The sequence below is a fragment of the Vanacampus margaritifer genome, chromosome 1 (assembly GCF_051991255.1).
Source record: "Vanacampus margaritifer isolate UIUO_Vmar chromosome 1, RoL_Vmar_1.0, whole genome shotgun sequence".
Lineage (NCBI taxonomy): Eukaryota > Metazoa > Chordata > Actinopteri > Syngnathiformes > Syngnathidae > Vanacampus > Vanacampus margaritifer.
Genome location: NC_135432.1, coordinates 8,277,870 through 8,298,176, shown reverse-complemented (window position 1 = coordinate 8,298,176; position 20,307 = coordinate 8,277,870). Strand labels below are relative to the sequence as shown.

At 38.2% G+C, this 20,307-nt stretch overlaps 1 protein-coding gene across 1 annotated transcript; it reads left to right on the top strand.

Annotated features, from left to right (window-relative positions):
* The first annotated feature begins 416 nt into the window (after window positions 1–416).
* Window positions 417–20,284, top strand: LOC144056270 (sodium-coupled neutral amino acid transporter 3-like). The gene is made up of 16 exons (XM_077572883.1): window positions 417–794; window positions 7,003–7,094; window positions 9,478–9,562; window positions 9,655–9,770; window positions 11,901–11,974; window positions 12,809–12,901; window positions 12,980–13,061; window positions 13,141–13,223; window positions 13,380–13,438; window positions 13,535–13,672; window positions 13,792–13,871; window positions 15,394–15,494; window positions 15,662–15,786; window positions 17,199–17,343; window positions 17,408–17,511; window positions 17,581–20,284. The coding sequence occupies exons 2-16, from the start codon at window positions 7,054–7,056 to the stop codon at window positions 17,683–17,685; spliced, it is 1,431 nt and encodes a 476-aa protein (XP_077429009.1). The 5' UTR covers window positions 417–794; window positions 7,003–7,053; the 3' UTR covers window positions 17,686–20,284.
* The last annotated feature ends 23 nt before the right edge of the window (window positions 20,285–20,307 follow it).

The following is a 20,307-nucleotide window of genomic DNA, read 5'->3' as shown; positions in this document are numbered from 1 at the left end:
TTGCTGGCATCGATAGACGAAGAAAGATATACTATTCGTAGTAAACGAACAATTTTCGGACCAGTGAAGTGAACTGTTTAGCTTTCCGCCACACACCTGATGATCTTGTGCCGCCAAAGAGTAGTTTGCTATCACTGGTCTATAAATTCTGCCATCCCTCCTTTCGTGTCTCTTGCCAGCGACTTACATGATAACTCGCTCACTGTTTCCACTCGTAAGCACAATCACATGCTGGCAGCCTTAAGAAAGCACTTATCTACCTGATCTACTTAACCAATATAGCATCGCTGTGACTTCCAGCCTCCGTGAGGATTCACTCATGCTGCAACAAAGCCCACCTCAGGTGACACCCGCCTTGCCACTCCTCCTCATTTGCATAAGCAGCAATGGTATAGGAATGTGTCTGCACTTGCACTTGTATGCATATTGACTGAGTGCGCCTTCGAGCGACAGGCCAGCTTTTGACGACTGCTTTCTCTGTTTCAGACTCTTGTGATTGTGAACAGACCTGCCCCGTCCCTGCATGGAACCACTACCTGCAGTTGAGCAAAGGGTTAACTGTGGGTGTTCTCATTCCCCCCCCCTCACTCCCTCCCCAGCCACTAATCTCTCTCACTCTCTCCTCCCACCACTACTGAGGAGCTCTGGAAGGACTCAAGCCTTGTAATTATATACCCAGCAAAAGTGTGAGAACGGAGTGAAGGAGCACCCTGATACTGTTCAGTACAATTCCAGGACGGAGGATTTTTATTTTGTGTGTGGGAAGAAGGCCCGCCGTGCTGTTTCACACCTGGGTGAGTGTCATTCTGCTTGAGAAGTGTGTGTGTGTGTGTGTGTGTGTGTGTGTGTGTGTGTGTGTGTACATTTTGAAGAAGGGAGTGGAGAGGCAGTAACAGTCAATAGTGAGCCGCTCTTGCATCAGACAGGACCATGTGGTGAGCGATGTTGAACGCAGAGAAATTGTCACAATGGTCCCACTAATCCATTTATTCTTAAATACATTTCTACATTAAATTATTGATTAAGTCTTAAAAAATGTTTTCCCAATGCTTAGCCTTCCTATTGTCTTTGGGGTGAATTATAACCCATTCAAAGTTTAACGTCTCTCAAAATATAGTTCACGTCGACTTTTCTTGCTTCATTTTTATAGCTTCTGCTAATTTATGAAGAACAACTGTGTAAACATAAAATTAATATGATTACGTTAGTTTTCGATGTCATTTACATGTTTGCATCAGTCTTCTTTGGGGTCAAAATATCACTATTTGATTGATATTTGTTCTATTTTTCAGAGATGATATTGAGCCCACTATAACATAAAATCGAATGTTAGTCAAAAACTTTTAACACAACCATTACTGTAGTAATGAGAATTGAGAACTGAGAATTACCAGTTCGCACTTCACATGACCAATTCTAGCATTTTTGTTCCTGTTTTGCCTCTTTCTGCTGAAAATGGCTTCTGAGAATTTTTATTGTAATTTTTTTACTCAATGAGGGGCAGTTCATTTTCAAAATTTCAAAAATTCTTGAGAAACTTTTCAATTCTCGACTTGAGAAGTTTCTGGACAAGCATCAAATATTAAATGAAGGTCAGTACGGTTTTAGATCTCAAATAACTACTTCATTAGCAATAATTGAGGCAATAGAAGAGATTACAAATGCTTTGGATCAGGAAAAAATATGCTGTTGGTGTTTTTTTTTTGTTTTTTTTCAAAAAAGCTTTTGATACAATCATTCAATCCTACTTAATAAGCTTGAAAACTATGGAATTCGGGGAGTGGCTGGACAATGGCTAAAAAGTTATTTAAAGGATAGGGCCCAATATGTCAAAATGGGGCAATATTCATCTAATAAATTTAAAATTTCTTGTGGGGTCCCCCAGGGGTCTGTGCTGGGGCCAAAACTCTTTAATTTGTTTATTAATTATGTCTTTAATGTATCCCAGGTGCTGTACTAAACTTTTTTTTTTTTTGCTGATGATACCAATATTTTTTTATAGTAGTTACAATTATAATGAGCTCAAAACTACAATGAACCACGAACTATGCATATTGAAAAAAATGGATGGACATAAATAAATGATCCTTAAATATAAGCAAAACTAAAACGATGCTGTTTGGCAATTGAAAAATTGATCCTGGATTACAAATAAATATTGACGGTGCGCCAATTGAAAGTGTGATTGAAAATACATTCTTGGGAGTAATAATTGATAGTAAATTGTCTTGGAAACCTCACGTCAGACATGTAATATAAAAAATCTCAAAAACCCTAGCCATTTTAAATAAAGTAAAGCAGTATCTTGATGAGTATGCACTTTGTATTTTATACTGCACCTTGGTTCTTCCATACCTCATATCCGTTTGATGATACAGAGAAAATTATTCCTGCCTTTGTAACGTCAAAGCTATTATTATTATTATTATTATTTATTTACTTGCTTAAATAAGAATTCTTTGAACAACCTAAAAGTAGTTCAAAATTCTGCTGCACGACTGCTTACTAGAAATAGTAAAATAACTCATATCACCCCAATTTTGGCATCTTTACATTGGCTGCCGGTACAATTTAGAGTTTATTTTAAAATTTTATTGATAACTTTTAAAGCACTCCGTGGCATGTAACCAGAATATATTAATGAGCTTTTAAATCCGTATAGACCAAAAAGATTGAAGAAAGACATTATTGGCAGTCCCGAGACTCTGGAACAGCATTCCTAACCATGTTAGAAATGCGGAATCTCTAACATCTTTTAAGTCTCTTTTAGAGAATTATTTTTTTGGGCTTGCGTTTTCTGATTACATTGTTTGACTTTTATTGTATTCGTATATTTGTATGTTTTTTTTTTAATTTTTTAAAATATTTTTATGTCTAACTGTTTTAACTGCCTGTTGGCTTATATGTGTTTTTATTTTTTTGTAAAGCACCTTGTGCTGTGTTGCTTGAAAGGTGCTATATAAATGAAATTATTATTATTATTATTATAATTCTGGTATATGCTGTCCTAACAGTGCTAGTATTGTTTACTTCCTACATTTGTCTTGTTAAAAACGTAACACCTATTGTTTCTTATGGTAATGCCACCATGCTAAATCATTTGTATTCTCAATTATTTTTTTCCATGGGTATTTAATATTTATTGCTCTCTGGGTACTTGTTTATTATTGAGTCTTAATGTTAAGTAGAAGAGTAGCTTGGAATAGATGGGGATGGGATTAAATACGTTTTCTTCTTCCCACTCCCTTTCAGGCAGAATTGGACTTTATCCTTTTGTTGTTGTTGTTTTCTTTCTCTCTCTTTATTTATTTATTTTTTTCTCCTCGTGGAACTTGGGACTGACTGCGTGCTCTGTTATTGCCTGAAACAAAAATAAAAATAAATGAAATGAAAATAAATGATACCCTCAAAAGATAGACATACCAAAAGCATGTAGGGCACAGTTAAAAAGACTCAGATGTGACCTGCTTGCAAGCCTGCAACGGGTTCCTTATTTTGGAAGGAGTTCATAAGTCAAAGGACGAAGTAAGAGCAAACCTTTGGGCTGCTAAGCCTGGAAGGGCAATATTTTGAGCAACCATGTCTTATACTTGTTTCTTATACACTTTGATGACAAACTACGCAGGGGAAAATATCTTATGTGTAGCATTTAGAATTGCAGATGGCAATCCTGATACAATGCAAGAATGTACTTTTTAAGAAGGTTATACAGTAATTTAGCCCTTCTTTTATCACAGGATTATGTTCTAAACCATCCCCACGAAATCCGCAAAGTAGCGACCATGTATATTTTTTTAAAGCTTTATGCATGACAACACCAAAAACATGCACGTGAGGTTCCTGTGTTATTTTGTCCATGTGATGGACATTCTCACATTCTACAGTACTGTATCTGCGGCTGCGACTGAATGCGTGTAACTTTAAAAAACGGGACCTGGCCTCTTGAGTGAAGTCGGAGTCAGTGAATGAAAGTGTCGAGTTGGCTGGCTTTTACCTGCTAAACAGTCAGCCATTTTGTGTTGCGTTAAACTGTAAAAAGTCGATGGAAGACTGCATTTTCCTTTATGATGTTGTGATGACACAACATAATTCAGGTTCGCATCACTATTCTTGATAACTGAAAGTTTTTCCATTCCAGATGTTTTAGATAGCACAAATATGTATTTCATCAGGGGGAAAAAAGTGTATTTCTATCTGTTCCCATTTAGCAGCAATTAGCATTAGAATATAGCTAAATTTCATCATTATTCACAAATCTGTTTAGAACGGTGAGTAAATGATTTTTTTTTCAACATGGCCCTGGTTGATATATTTTGCTCTGCTGCCGCCTGCTAGCCGTTTGTGTAATAACTACCATTTCTTTGCAGTTGAGAGGCTGCATCAAAGCCTTCTGTATCCTCTAGCATTAAAACAACAGTAACATAAAACGTATAAATACGTCTTTGGGACACTTACAACATTTAAGCAAATGAGTTAAGATGTTCTAAATATTTCTTGATCGTTGCATAGCACATATTCGGGATGTAGAGTGGGTTGGGGGTTGTTTTATTCAATGATCTGTTTAGGTCAGGGGGTCTCAAACACAACTTATTTGGGGGTCGCTGGAGATCGAGTGTGGGTGTGTCTGGGTTGCATCAAGAATTCCACAAAAAAAGGTTAAAAAAATAATCTAATCTTCTTAATGTTTATTAATAACATTTCAGAATATTAATGGTTCTTCAGAACATGAACAAGATTCGTGACCCGGTCTCTGTCATCGTCGTGATACTTTGCGTACTCCTCAGCTTGTCTAGTTGAGTCATGACATCTGATTTCCTGAGCACGGCGACTTTCTCTGTGCACTCAACACATGTTGGGGTGCCCCTTTGCTCAACAAATAAACATTTCATCTTCTGTCTTCTTGAAATTGGCTGTCAACCTTTCTCTTTATGGCCGGTTTTGGAAAAAGACACGAATGGGACTGGGTAACAGGATCACTTTTCTTTACATTTGATGTCACGTCAGAATTCAAACCAATATTTTTTTTAAAAATCACAAAATGCCCAGGGCAATGCCATGGTAAAAAATAAACAAACTGGGGCTGCACTAACATTAAACTTCTATGTCGGGGGCCACAAAGTATCTTCTGGCGGGCTGCAAATGGCCCTCGGGCCAAGAATTTGAGACCCCTGGTTACGGTTCAGCAAGTGTTTGGACAAAAACTGAATTCTAATCACTTTCTGAAGGCTTAAATTTCTGAGATGAAATTGACCCTCAAGATAAAAGATGTTAGTAGTACCTTCTTAGAAGGTAACTGGAGCTAAACTTGAAATTCAGTGAGTTTCAAGTTAACCACGCCTCCCTAGTTTCTTATTACCCAAAGGCTGGATACATTCCACTCATCTGTTGTTTTTTTTTAATGCTATGTAATGCCCTTAAAAAAGATTCTATTACACATGTAAAAATAACAGCACAAAAGAAGCCTTTCAGTGGGTCGCCCCGCTTTAAGGCTCGTTCTACGTCAGCATCAGCAGTCTTGCATGACGAGTGTGGGAGTGGAGAGGAAAAAGACTTTTGAATGTCACGCTGTGTTGTATCAGTGTGTCTTTTGGGGTCACATGCGAGAAGCCCGAGGACGTGTGGGTGACCTGCGAAAAGGCGTACTACAGAACCTCATGACCTGGTGGCACGAGCGCAGACCTCCACTCTTTTTATGCAAGAACCCGCACCACGTTTGTCATTTGAGCCCGCGGCCCAGTCATCTCGTTGGCAGCGTGTGTGTCTCGAGACTGCTCAACTCAAGTCACATTGTTTTGGTTGTTTCCTGTGCGCATTACTTGCATTCGTTCTAAGTAACTCTGTCTATCGGTGCTACTTTTTTACACACCCCTGTTCAAATTCAATTTCTGTGATATAAAAAATGAGACCAAGAGAAATCATTTCAGAACTTTTTTTTTTATTTGGATAACTCAATTGAGAAAAGAGAGCGGAAGCAAAAATAACTGAAATAATGTGGTTTCACATGTGTGCACACCCTCTTACAATCCGGGGATTAACCAATCAAATTAGCTCTTTAACTGCCAGACGTTTTCGGAAACGGGATGTCGCCAGTGCCAGCCGATTTAAGCATTTTGACTGATCTTTCAAGGTCCACAGAAAATTATGTGTTTGGACTATGGAAACTCACATACTACCAAATGAAAGATTGGACTCTCATCTTTCATCAGAAAAAAAAAGTTTGTTTCTACCTTATTCCGTTTTTCAGTAATCAACAATAGAAAATGGTTAGTTTCACCTCTGTTTTGAAACAAACGTCTTTTAACGTCTTTGGCACTCCTCCATAGGATTTTACTAAACGTTATTTAACGTTTTTGGCAGTCAAAGAGTTAGTTTGAAATGGGAGTCAGCACACACCTGTCAACATTTAAAGTGCACCTGATTAACCCAGCATCATGCTTTAAGGCTATTTTTTCTTCAGCTGAAACTGAAGGAATTATGTACAGTTCGAAATAGCAGTCATTTTTAGCACAATCTTAGGGGTTCTGCTAGAAAACAAAATCATATGCCTCGGAAAGGATAGAGTTGAGTAGATGTTTCGATGACGACAACAGAAAGTCGGTGTCAACGCAACATATCCACTAGGGGTGTGCCAAAAAATCGATTCTTATAAGAATCGCGATTCTCATTTAGTACGATTCAGAATCGATTTTAAATGTCCCAAAATCGATTTTATTTAAATTATTTTATACTGTCTTGCCTTTGTCTGTGTGTGCCTTTATTTGGAGCGCTGTTCATGTTGTACCCGATTTGGCCACTTAGGGGCAGTGTGGTTCCACGCGGTCTGATACACTGTTAAGTTGTAGCCACTAATAATGCAAACATACAGTAGGTGGAATCATGACACGTGTTGGAGGGAAATTTAGTTCCCAGCGGAATTTAAGCGTGCATACATAATGGCGGCATCCATATGGGATTACGGGAAGTGTCCTAAATTAAATATGTCTGCTATTTTTCCACTTACAGCTTGAAGAGGATTTAATCAGTCCAGCAAATCCGCCTTCACACTGTATCAGAATGGAGCTTCAGAAAATGAACGGACACAGTCGGGAAGATGGGTGAGATTTATCGATCAATAATATAAATACTGTTTTTATTGTCAGAAACACTTTTTTGATTGATCATTAATAAGCCATTGGATTGGGCAACTTTATGTAACTCTAAAACAAGAACAAAACAGTTCTTCATATTTTTTGGGATAATCAAGCCTTGGGCGTTTCCGGTCTCGTGCCTCTTGCATTCTTGACTGTCCAACTCCTAAAAGATTATATTTACCAAAAAGACACACTCTGATTTGATTTGTTACCTGGAAAATCATACAGACAGTTTATATACTGTACACAAATATTTATACAGTATACACAAATGCACAAATTACAGGAAGCCATTAAGAAATCCATCCATTTTTGTTTTCATTGTGTTCTCCAGTGTTTCCCAACCTTTGACACGAGAAAAATCTCACAGAACATCACACCAAACAAAAATGTCACAAAAAGTATACAGACTGAAATATGTTCTTGCCTCATTTCACCTAAAAATGGACTTAGTGTAAAGTGTGGGCTCGCTTAGTTGAACACAGATTAATTACTCTGTTGTATGAATGGCAACAGTTGGAAACACAGATTCATTAGACCTTCTGCCATTTCATTTGTCCGGACTGTCATGATACATCGCTGATCGCAAGATAGGCTACATTATGTATAGAAAATGAATTGAAAATTATTATTTTTTTAAAGTGAAACAAGCCAACAAAATGAGCAAAGTTAGTCGGCTAAATTAGCCACTAAAATGAACTAGTTCAGCTAGCCACGCAGCTAGCCAACTCCACTCATTTGCCAGCTAATTAGCTAGCTCGACAACGCAGTTAACGTTAGCCAAGTGAACTTGCCACCGTTACCACCCATCCCGATTTTTCCCCAAATTGTTCACAATTTGTCCCCGTTTTTTAGAAAGAATGCCAAAAGCTAATTTGATTTCCTAAATTCTGTAGTCTAAAAATGCCCCCTGTGCTATTGTGGAACGCTTTGTTACTGAGGGTGCCGCCAGTGGCACATTTCCATGGGTGCACTTTGAATTACCGTAACTCGGGAACTCGGGGGCTGTGCTATCTAAAAAATTCCAATGGTGTCTGAAAGCTAAGCCCTTGCGCTTTACAGAAAAACTACAGTCATTACGGTAATTTCAGTCCTCTCACGGGGGCCAGGGAAAGAGTGCAGAGAGAAACAGCGGGATTTTCAGACATTTCTACATCAATTTGAACAAAAATGTTAACAAGAAGGTATGTATATCGACACTTGTATCACATGGTGGCTTTTTGTAGAACTTACCAAGTCTGAGACTTTGTAGTACGTATGTTATTGTGGGTGACGTTTTTCTAGAACAGTTACATGTTGCCACATCAGGGAGGCCGATTACCGATATTTGAAACCGATATACATTTGCAGGGAAAACAAAAAGTTGGTGTAAAAATGTTAATAATAAAATAATAATAAAAACTCCAGCACTTGACTGCTTAAATGCCTTCAAGCACATGTTTATTAAACAGCTCACGGGCTAACCTAGTAGCTATTAATTTGCGAGCTAGCCGGTTAGCTCACAGGCTAATAGCCGTTAATTTGCGAGCTAACAGTTAGCTCGTGGGCTAACCTTTCACCCGCACGCTAACTCCCAAATAGCTGCTAATTTGCGAGATAACTGTTAGCTCGTGGGCTAACTGTTCACCCACACAAAAAACGGCTATTAGTAATAGTAATATCCGCGAGCTAGCCGTTAGCTCGCGGGCTAATGGCCGCTAATTGCTGCTTATTGGCTGTTAGCACTGCACAAGCAACCAATCAGATGGTGCTGTGGGCGGGCTAAAGCTGCAGGGAGTCAACAGCCGCAGACTCAGAGCAGAAGAAAAGCGCCCATCGCAGCAAAAATAACAGTTTTTAATAAATCGGCTATCAAAACAAAAAAAAGGCAGACTGACGATATTCCAGACAATTTATTAATTAAATATAAGAACTAAACTAATTTCCATTTTCTATAAATATTTTAATAATGCAGTAATATGGACTGATAACGAAATGTATAAAATTATGGTGTCAAAGTTGTGCATTCTCCATTACACAATATATAATAGAAGACCACTACAGTAAATTATGTTCTCACCACATTTCCTTCCAAACGCTTAATATAATTTTTTCATAATTCTGGTTGATAAATAACAAAATGTAGAGAAGTTGAATTGGGGCAACCGGATGTCACTAGTGTGTAATCATTAGATTAGTATGACCTTGATAAATGACAATTTACACAGACACAGAAGGGAAGTTGCACACCAAGCAAAAGGTCAACCCAAGTCAAACATAAGCTCATTGAGAAGAGTCTTTTCCATGGGTCCGCTTACAAGCTGTGGTTTTGTGTAATTTATGTTTGTGTGCTTTATTTACATTGTAGCTTTGATGGGCTGGATGCCATGACTGAACATGAGGAATTTCTCCCACATAAAGCTGGTGCTAAAAAAGAAACCCACTTCACAGATGTGAGTTTTTGCTGTTGTTTTTGAACATTCTCACTCGTTTATACTCTGCACCTTACATGATGCTCATTCATTTATCTTTCTTTCTGGTGCAGTTCGAAGGGAAGACTTCATTCGGGATGTCCATTTTCAACCTCAGCAACGCCATCATGGGCAGCGGAATTCTGGGATTGGCCTTTGCCATGTCCAACACCGGAATCCTTCTTTTTATGTGAGTTATGAGGATCTTTTGGTATTGAGCATTGTTGTGTTTTACCTTCTATGTTTCAATGGACCATAGCAAAATCTTCCAAAAGCATGCGTGAAAATGTGTTATGGAAGTTGAAAGCTCGGCACTTGCAAAAATGAGAAAAACTGCCCCATGCATCCACTGGATAACTGTAATTCCTTCGCTCCCCCCTCACCACGGGATAGTGCACGGCTGATCCAGGCAGGCGTGTCTTGAATCTAATCAGCGCAGGCTATATTTAACTTCTTAAATCTGGTTTAGGGAAGCTGTGTGTGCATGTGTGTCTATTATAGCTCAATGTTTAGCAAAATTATTCAACGGTATATTCTGACGGATCAAGCTATATCCTGCAGAACCTATATACATTACATCTACACTAACTATGGAAATAGACACACCCACAGTTTATGCATCTCTTCTGCTTAATGTCATTGCTAATGTTAACCTGCAACCACATTTGATGGAAGATGTGATCAGATGAGATTATGGAGGATGGCAGGGCTGGGCCATTTTGGCGGCAAAAAATATTTATGATTATTTTGATTGCTATTGAAATTATGATTAGTAAACACGATTATTCATTGATTTTCGAAATTTTGCATGTATTCAGCTACCAAACTCAACTTCAAATATAACAAAAAATAACAACCAAAAAATTAATTAGCAAAAAGTATAATAATAATAATAATAATGATAATAATAATAATAATAATAATAATAAATTATGGCGGCACGGTGGCTGACTGGTTAGCATGTCCGACTCCCAGTGCTGAGGACGTGAGATCGAGTCCGGGCTTCGGCCTTCCTGGGTGGAGTTTGCATGTTCTCCCCGTGCCTGTGTGGGTTTTCTCCGGGTACTCCGGTTTCCTCCCACATTCCAAAAACATGCATGGCAGGTTAATTGAACACTCCAAATTGTCCATAGGTGTGATTGTGAGTATGATTGTTCGTCTCTGTGTGCCCTGCGATTGGCTGGCAACCAGTTGAGGGTGTACCCCGCCTACTGCCCGAAGCCAGCTGGGATAGGCTCCAGCACCCCCGCGACCCTAGTGAGGAAAAGCGGTAAAGAAAATGGATGGATGGATGGATAATAAATTATAACATAACAGAAAACGGGGAAAAAATTATCCCGCCATATACACTTTGGCCTCTTAGGGGCAGTATGGTGCACTTATGGCTATAAAAAGAGTAGAAGAAAAAAATGGCAAACTTCTTTTTCACAGATTAGGAAGAATAAAGTGTTCCCTTGCTATAATGCGATTCGCTTTTTGTGGCCTCACTGTCTCGCGGATTTTTTTTGGGTGCAATTTGAATGCATTGTTTTTTTACAGTACCTATTTTATAAAATTTATGAAGTTTATAAACATTGCGAATGTTTAAACAAGAGAGAAATGTGGAAAACATTTAAATGCCTAGATGAGAAAAGTGTATAAACTGTGTGGTGATGGTGTTTTAGAGCCTTGAATCATTTAATATAAATGTAAAACTTAAAGCTAACTACTTCGTGGATTTCATTTCTTGCAGATATTTTTTTGGAACCTAACCCCAGCGAAAAACGAGGGAACACCGTATATGCCAAGGTGTATTGTTATATCACCTGTTCATCTGTGTCACAACAGCGTTTAAAATCCCTACCCTAATGTTAATTTTGCTTGCCTGCGCTCAATCAGGTTTCCTTTTCGAGTGCTAGCATTTAGCTGGTGATCATGTAAATGAACTATTTAATTACATAATGTATTTATTTTTCTTGTGTGTTTAGTTTTACAGTAAAGTTCAGCTGAGACGTTGATAAACGGCTTAAAGCACGTTTAGGGAGGGCAAAACAACATGTGTCACGCTCTTGGCGCAAGCAACACGGTGCATTCAGGATGAAACCTTTGTCAAGGTGGAGGGAATTAGGAACAGTTCCAAATAACAACCAGTGTTACCACCAAACCTTCACACCTCTGCTAGAAAACAAACATACAAAAATGTCAGGAAAAGCCTAGTAGATAATTGGAACTTTAGATGGTGGCAGGTGTGAAATTAGTCCAGGTTATGAATTAGTCTTACCTGAATATTGCATGTAGTATTAACAAATAAAAGTACTGTATTTGTTTTTCTGTGTTTCAGAATTCTGTTGGTGTTCATTGCTATTTTGTCCGCGTATTCAATCCACCTACTGCTGAGATGTGCGGGAGTTGTTGGTAAGAGCAGAAATCCGAATTACAGTGATTGAGTTTACTAGAAATTCATTTAAAAAAAAAAAAAACGATTGCCTTAAACCGCTTTAGTTTTTCCACATGGTAAACCATAATGTTATTTAGTAAAAACTAATATTTACAGCTGAACATGCTTGCTTTATAAACATTAATTAATTAGTAGGAATATGAAATGCAACCTGCTAATTTAGTGCAATTTTTTAGAAGTTGTTGATATAACAGCAGGGGTCCAAAGGTAACAACTGATGCGGAGGCGGGTCATTTGCATGCATTGATTGTATTACTTAATTTCTACATGGGGTGGCAAAGCAAGTGAAGAGAAGAAGAAATTCCTCCTCATCCCTCACTTCCTTGTTTTCCACCAATCACTAAAATAGTAACATCATTTCCATTCATAACAGCCTGTTGAATAAAAATAATTCAGTTATTTATTCCTATTTCTATTTCGTGTCTAACGTGTCCACTGTGTTTTTCTGAATGTGGATACCGTTTGTTTTTTTTTTCACTTCAAGCAGCAGATTGCTACATAGTGCTTTAGTGCTTTCTACAATCTGTTGTTTTACTCTAACCCTAGTTACGTTCCGACCACCAATGCAACAAATCAATTGGAAAAAAAATAAATCAAATGAAAATGTGAACTTTTTTTTATAGCATTTTCAGCGCTTATTTTTTAAAAGTTCTTTAAACACGCCTTTAAACACATACATATATTTATTTATTTATTTATTTATTTATTAAAGTATAATACTGTAGAGTGTTTTTTATTTTTACCTTTTAAAAAATATTATTTTTGTTGTTTTTACATGTCGCTCTTTTCAGGCATCCGAGCATATGAGCAGCTCGGCAACAGAGCTTTCGGCCCGCCGGGAAAAATTCTGGCGGGGAGCATCATCACAGTACACAACATCGGAGGTAGAATGTGATTATTTGTAGTCTTTCGCTATGAAATTTATACTAAGCAAATTTGTTTTGTTTTTTTTCCCCCGTCAGCAATGTCCAGCTACCTCTTCATCGTCAAATCGGAGCTCCCGCTGGTTATTCAGGCTTTTCTTGGCAAACATGCAAACACAGGGTGAGTGTCAAATATCGTCAATTGACTTGATTGACAGTTCCATCGGTTAGTGCACTGATTTTTATTTGTATGGTCTCAGAGAGTGGTTCTTGAATGGAAACTACTTGATCATCATTGTTAGTGCTGCCATCATCCTTCCTCTTGCACTCATGAAACAACTTGGTATGATTTCACATCCTGCCCCCCCCCCCACACACTCCCCACACACACACACACTTTCACACCCATACATTTGTGGTCAGAACTTGCACTAGCATGTAGAAAATGTTTATGTTCGTCATCATCATCATTCTCATCAATGGTCATGTTCTATTTCAGGTTATCTGGGACTTACAAGTGGCTTCTCTCTTTCTTGCATGGTGTTCTTCCTCATTTCGGTGAGTCTGTTGAAAACAAATATTGTGTTAGCTTTCGATCCAATTGTGGCATATCTGACACAACGAATGCGTGTGCACCCCCAATTCCCCATCCAGGTAGTCTATAAGAAATTCAACATCCCGTGTCCGCTGGAGGACAGTGATCACAACACAACCTTCATTGCTGACAACTACACAATCACAGAAGATATAGAAGACTTTTGTGATGCCAAGCTATTCACCATCAACTCACAGGTGAGACCAAAACAAGTTTCTCGTCTTACTCTCTTCTTCAATTGTCACATTGCAAGTTCATAATTTGCTGTCAGATGACCAGACTCTGTCACTAACCTTTGGTATGATTGGCTTTTTAGACGGCATACACCATCCCAATTCTGGCCTTTGCGTTCGTCTGCCACCCCGAGGTCCTGCCCATCTACACAGAGCTACGAGAGTAAGACACGCGTCCCACACTGGAACCCGGGTTTTCGTACGCACCAGTTTTTATAACATTTGCTTATTTTGTCTCGAATCTTGCAAGTGTATAGAGATTAACTACAGAAAAATAACATGTTCAAAATAGTGCTGTCAAAGTTAAAGCGTTAATTCATTGATTAATCGCAAAAAAAAATCGATTGACGCAGATTAATCACACAATTAATTTTGATCACAGATGTTACTTAAGATTGACAGCGGATGATTTAAGGTAGCACAGGTTGTGTTTGAGCAATAAACATTACATGCGTTAAAGTAAAGCATTTAACTCATTTGCTCCCAAAACGTATAAATACGATCTATTTTAAATGTTTTAAGTGTCCCAAAGACGTATTTATACGTGTGTGTTTTTTTTTTTTAATGCTAGAGCATACAGAAGGCTTTGATGCAGCCTCTCAACTGCAAAGAACGGTTGAAGAAATTGCATTTATTTCACAAACGGCCAGCAGGTGGCAGCAGAGTAAAGGAGATGAACCAGGGCCATATCGAAAAAAAAAACTCAATTACTCACAATTCTAAATAGATTTGAGCATAATGATGAAACTTAGTTGATTCTAATGCTAATTGCTGCAAAACTGAAACAGTTTTTCCTGATAAAAGAAGAGACTTTGATCTTTTGGTAGGTTCCATGTTTTTATAGCAATAGAACACAATATTCTGTGGGGCTTGCAAAATCAGTCAAAATCCAGTAAAACAGCCGGGAGCGAAAGGGGTTGCTGCTGTGAAAATGGCTGGGAGTGAATGAGTTAATAAATGTTTGCGTATGACATTTAGAATATTTGTTCATGCCAAATTATTGAAGTAATTTTTTCCCCATTGATTTCACTGATTAGAAAAAGAGGAATTTGTGCAGTGGATCAAAACATGTTTAAGACGTCCTCATAACATTAAATGTAGAAAGAATTACCACATAACAGGCGCTCTTCAAATTTGGAGAGTACAAAATGTTGGTTAAAAAGCCTATTTAATTAGGTGATTAATCATGATTAATCAAAATTCTAAGATATGATTAATCTGATTTTTTTTAAAAATTAACCGTTTGACAGCTCTAGTTCAAAACCAATAGCACTGATGAACAAGACATATTGAGTGATGTCAGTTCTATTACCGTAACATAAAACATGCAGCAAGCACATACAGCAGCGCTAACAGAAAAATGACTTTCTGAAAGAGCTGAAGACATCTCGTTCAGGTGAAGCAGAGAGTTATGACTAGATTTCCCAATTCCCAATCTCAGAGCCATTTTTCAGTTGGCAACAGTTTTGAGAGTGCGCTACCGACACCTGCATGACATAAGTGGAACAGCGACAACTATTTTTACAACTGTTTTTCATGTACTGTATATATATTTTTGGACCAAAATTTGCAGTAGCCTATTTGAATTGTTAAGTTTCAACTTCATATATTTATATATTAATATATTTATATATATTAATTATAGAAGGAGGGAATACAATTAACTCTTGTTTTCTTGCCTCTAGTGCCACCAAGAAGCGTATGCAGAATGTTGCAAACATTTCCATCTTGGCCATGTTCATCATGTACCTGCTGACGGCACTTTTTGGTTATCTCACCTTCTACGGTAAGACTCAAAGATCACCTTGTTCTTTTGCTGCATGTGAATGAAACATGTTCAAATGAATGACCCACTTGTTGCTGTCCTTAAAACTGCATATGCATATTGCAGTGTGACGAATAAGGGTCAAGACTGAGCAGGATGTCGACGCTTGTTTGCTTCTCTCTCCCCAGGTGCGGTGGAGTCTGAACTGTTGCACACCTACATCCGTGTGGACACCCTGGACGTGCTGATGCTTTGTGTGCGCCTGGCTGTGCTTGTGGCTGTCACACTAACTGTTCCTGTTGTTCTCTTCCCGGTGAGAGTTGGATCTTATTTTTTTAGTATATTATTCAATCAAGTGTTGTTAGGATATTAGTAGCTTATTTTGTGAAATGCAAGTGTTTGCTAACGTTTTTATTAGAACAGATATAAAATTTGTGATTAATCTTGAGTTAACTAGTGAAGTCATGCAATTAATTACGATTAAAATTTGTAATCGCCTGACGGCCCTAATTTTTTTATGATTTTTTCCTTAAAAAAAAAACGATTTTTCAAAATGTTTACAAATATATTACAATTTAAAAAAAAAAAAAAAAATTAAAGGAAAGATTATTAAAAATAAGGGGTGTCAGGCAATAATCTTTTTTTAATCATAATTAATTGCATGACTTCCCTAGTTAACTCACGATTAATCACAACTTTTATATCTGTTCTAAATGTACAATAAAAAAAAATCTAGGTTTTCATACTCTTGTTAACAAAAGTGGAAAAAAAATGATAAACTAATAGAAATAGTTCAAATAAATTTTGGACGTCTATAGCCGTCAATAGCAATGAATGAGTTAAGAGAGATAACTCATCGATCAACACTTAAGGAAATCCTCAGTGGAATCAATGTGAGTTAGCAACACCTTGTCACAATCCAGGAACAGAGCTGAGGTGTCGTAACGCTCGTTAAAGCAGCTTTCCCTCTGGCTAAGGACGATATTGCGCCCTTCACGCATTAGGTTGTTTTTTTTTACACACTTGAGCACTTTTCAGCTACACAAACCCTGCTCAGATTCCTGACACACACCACGTAAACATACCATCCAAAATGTCTATATTTCAAATATTTGGGTAAATAAAAGCAGCACTTTTTTAAACGCAATATAGTTTTGTACCTTAAGAAACATGTACTATTATAAGTTTAAATAAATAAATGGTAACATTACACCTTCTGTTTTAATTCTTCTGAGCAAGTCATAGTTTCCCATCACTGGTGAGCTATTTTTTAGAACAGATCTGTGGGCTACTCATGCTGTCCTTGGGGCTAACTAGTACCTGCTGGCACCTTCACATGTACACATTTATTTTCTTTTTTTTCTTATGGAGAACAATGCAAACTGTAACTGTCTCTTTCATTTAACCTTACTCCTTCCTGTGAGAAGTAAAAAAAAATTTTTTAAAAAAAGAGTTCATTAACTTCAAAGAGGTAGTTCATTTACTCAACTCTGCAAGCAGCCAATCATATTGTGCCCTACCTAGAAGTCCCCTCAAAAAAGAAGAGAAGAGCTCGTTACCGGTGACAGCCAGTATTAGCGGGTATTGAAACCTAGACTTTTTAAAACCACGCTATAGCATTGATGGCAGCTGATGAGATGAATGCAAATGTGACGCCTTCATCCAGATGAGGTATGTGCGACCCGTCTCATGACATACGCTGCCTTTCCTTCCTTGCCGCCGTAGATCCGCCGAGCCATACTCCAGATCTTGTGCCCCGACAAGCCTTTCCACTGGGCCCGGCACATCGCCATTGCGGCGTTCCTCCTCATTTTGGTCAACCTGCTCGTCATCTTTGTCCCCTCCATCCGTGACATATTCGGACTCATCGGTAGGTGTTTGCGCGCCGTTATCGTCTCGGCCTCACCAAACGGCCTCTCCTAAATCCTCCACAGGAGCCACGTCGGCCCCCAGCCTCATCTTCATCCTGCCTGGAATCTTCTACATACGAATCGTTCCAGCAGAGCAAGAACCTTTTCTGTCCAGGCCCAAAATTCAGGTAACGCTGATCGCCGTCGTTCGCAATGTTGTGTTGCTGATTTTCACACAGCACTCTTTTCTCCTGTAGGCTGCATGCTTTGCTGCGCTGGGTTTCGTCTTCATGGTTGTGAGTTTGTCTTTTATCTGCATTGACTGGGCGAGCGGAGAGAAAAGAAGCGGCGGCGGACACTAGTTGCTCGCCGAGGTCCCTGCAACAACACAGTGTGAACTGAAGCCCCTCCCCGTCAAATAATGTATCGTTCTCCAACAGCCACTCACTACAGGCCGGCCTTGACAGAAGAAATTTAAAAACACACACACACACACACACATGACCCCTGAAAGGCCCTGCTATGGAGGAGAGAGAGCACAGTCGCGTGTTGGGACTGAATTCACCCTTTGTTACAGCCCGAGATACAGCATACAGTGTAGTACTTCTTTTTCAATCTCGCAAAGGAAGTTAAGAAAAAAATAGCAACAGCGTGAGGGTATGAATACACAAGTTCTGTGGAAAAACATGTCACTGCCAAAGTTCTCTTTATCTACTTCCCATCTCGGCTTTGCAATACACAGTGGTGCCTTGAGATAAGAGTGACCTGACACACGGGTCACGGCTGTTTACTGTCAAACTTAACAGAAAACAAAGTGAATTACACCTTGCAATGTGTATTTAAAACAAACAACTTCAAGAAAGGCCCTGCTAGCATGACACGAACATACCATGGAAAACAGAATATGCTAACGATTAGCATCGGTAGTTTCAGAACTTTTCAAGGAATGTGTATAAGAAAATGAGATGGAGCAACATGTAGATAGATAAAAATGACTAACATTACAGCATCTTATTAAGTCACTTACAGTAGTTGTGAAATTGGTCTGCATAACTCTACTATAGTGCCTCCCAGTGGCCAAGGCAGGGACATGAGAAGGAGCAGCGCAGAAAATTGGATTGCATCATTAAATCACGATGCACAAGCTGTTCAATTCTTTACAGCCTTATTTCTTTTTTTTAATAAAGTAAAATGTTAAAGTTCTATTTTCCTTATTAAAAACAGGGAGTCTGGAACGGATTAACGGCATTTCCATTCATTTCACTGTTGAAAGATGTTTTACGTTACGAGCATAGTCACAGAACAAATTAAACTCATATCTCAAGGCACCACCGTGAAGTCGGCAGTGGGGCGAACAGTTTCTTTGCCATCCAAATTAATTCAACATTTAATAAAAATTTGCAGTTTACTTTGATCTGAAATAAGAACCATGAGGGTTAGTGCCACACTGAGGTTTTTTAACAAATGTGCGTCTTTTGTTTTGTAGACTTTAACAATAAGTTATGTCAAATGTTAGTAGCCGGCTCTGACAGTTTGTGGAGGTAAGGATATTGTGTAGAAAAGAAAAAATGATGCAACCAAAAATGATGCAATTTGTGGGCTTTTGCTGCTATCAAAGGAGGTCAATTTGTATCTGTTGTTGCAAACCAAAGAATGAATGCAGTTACTGTATCATGTTCAACCATAGAGCAGGGGTGTCAAACTAACCACTTTGTTTATTCGTGGCCTAAAAATGATGACTATTCAAAGTTTCCCCATTGTTTTGGTGAAAATACATTCTGAAAATATTCACATTTTCTGATGATTATCCTGCTGCAAAACATGAGCAGTCTTAAATGTGTCAACACAAATAAGTGTACTTTTGAGAACATTGTAAATCAGTTTTTAATTTCCAGATCACAGTTGATTAATGCATGTACCCTTTATTTAAAAAAAAAAAAAGAAAAACCCAGATATTTGAATCATTTTAAATTTACATAAATTTCCACATTCATCTGGAAATCTTGACAGCCTCACCTGACTCATCACACCATAGAAACTCAAGTGGGGATTTTTCAGAAAGTGGCTGCAGCTGTCCACCTGGCTGCTTTGTAAATGTATGTGGCAAGCTTGAATTTGATCAATAACAATAAATAATATCTGAAAACCCCACAAAATATTGCGGTACAACCCAAGATATAAACACCGTAATGTATACATTTAAACCAACCTCTTTCCAACTGAAGCTGTTGACTGACATTTGCTCTCTTGAATATTTCTACAGCAGGGATTCATTTTCACAGAAATAAAATATTGTGTCAGTTGGACCTCCAGTGGACCAAATTAACTCTTTGACTGCCAGACGTTTTCAGAAACGGGATGCCGTGGGTGCCAGCCGATTTAAGCATTTTGACTGATCTTTCAAGGTCCACATAAAATTATGTGTTTGGACTATGGAAACACACATACTACCAAATGAAAGATTGGACTCTCATCTTTCATCAGAAAAAAAAGTTTGTTTCTACCTTATTCCGTTTTTCAGTAATCAACAATAGAAAATGGTTAGTTTCACCTCTGTTTTGAAACAAACGTCTTTTAACGTCTTTGGCACTCCTCCATAGGATTTTACTAAACGTTATTTAACGTTTTTGGTAGTCAAAGAGTTAGCAACGTAGCTGCTTTTATTGGAAAAACTGCACTTTTGTTTTTCCCCTCGGGCTGGATAGGACCACCCGATGGGCCGGTTCCGGCCCACGGGCCATATGTTTGACACCCCTGCCAGAGAGTGTAACATAGCTGGGAAGCTCAACCTCTTTAGGTTGAGCTTTTGTACTAGAAACATTCCTCATAACAATCAATGCTATGTGAATATTAAATTAAGTCTTTTCGTGTCTGTAAATGTCCACTAAAATGTTTTTTGTTCTTCTTGTACAGTTTTAAATTAATTTGAACTGTCTGTTAATAAAGTATGTCTCATTTGTACCTTTTCTGACTTTTGAGAATGG